The 695-nt window shown below is 33.7% G+C and overlaps 1 protein-coding gene across 1 annotated transcript in view; it reads right to left on the bottom strand.

The window, feature by feature from the left end:
* LOC119594619 (chymotrypsin-1-like) overlaps positions 1-695 on the bottom strand; it is a 9,830-nt gene that overhangs the window by 7,534 nt on the left and 1,601 nt on the right. Inside the window, exon 3 of the mRNA XM_037943671.1 lies at positions 558-667. Coding sequence (XP_037799599.1) covers positions 558-667 — 110 coding nt within the window. The remainder of the gene's footprint in view (positions 1-557; positions 668-695) is intronic.

The raw sequence follows: 695 nt of genomic DNA, 5'->3' as shown, positions 1-695 counted from the left end.
AAGTGGGAAATTTATAGTTTTATTTTTTTTTTCAGTACGGGATTTATATCTCATATCAAGATTTATTTCTTTACAGTGTGAGATTTTTATCTTTCTAGTTATGACTTATACCTTTAAAACTTCGTAAATATAGTTTTATAACTTAGTGTGGGGGTTTATACCTTCTCATGTTGGTGGATTTACAACATTCTAGTGGGAGATTATACCTTATTAAAGGGGATTTTTATCTATCTATATCTATTTTTATAGCAATACATGTCTTGATTAGTACATGATATATATTTTTTCGTACAAAAGTCACAGAAGTTAAAGTTCTTTTTTTTTGCGAAAATTTATATATTATCTCCGGCTTTTTGAAAATAAAGTGTATATCTTTCGCCAGGCAGACAAGCACAGAGCAAAAAGACATAAAAAAGTACACCCCCAAAAAACAACAAAGACAAGAGATAACAAGTAAAACAAACAGACTCGAGGAGCGAGAAACAAAATCATCAAAACAAAAGAGACAAAGAAAAAAATACAACAAAAAAATAAATAAGAATCCAAGATCATCCTACCTGCCAGGGATATTCGTTAATCCTGGTGTATTCCCCTCCGATGACCCTGAATCCTGGCTGAGGCTCATCCTCGTACTGAAAGCACTTGGCATTCACACGGAGCTCGAAGGCTGCAACGAAGGGGAGCACGAATTACGA

The sequence above is a fragment of the Penaeus monodon genome, chromosome 34 (genome assembly GCF_015228065.2).
Source record: "Penaeus monodon isolate SGIC_2016 chromosome 34, NSTDA_Pmon_1, whole genome shotgun sequence".
NCBI classification, from domain to species: Eukaryota; Metazoa; Arthropoda; class Malacostraca; order Decapoda; family Penaeidae; genus Penaeus; species Penaeus monodon.
This window is presented reverse-complemented; position numbering and strand designations above follow the sequence as displayed.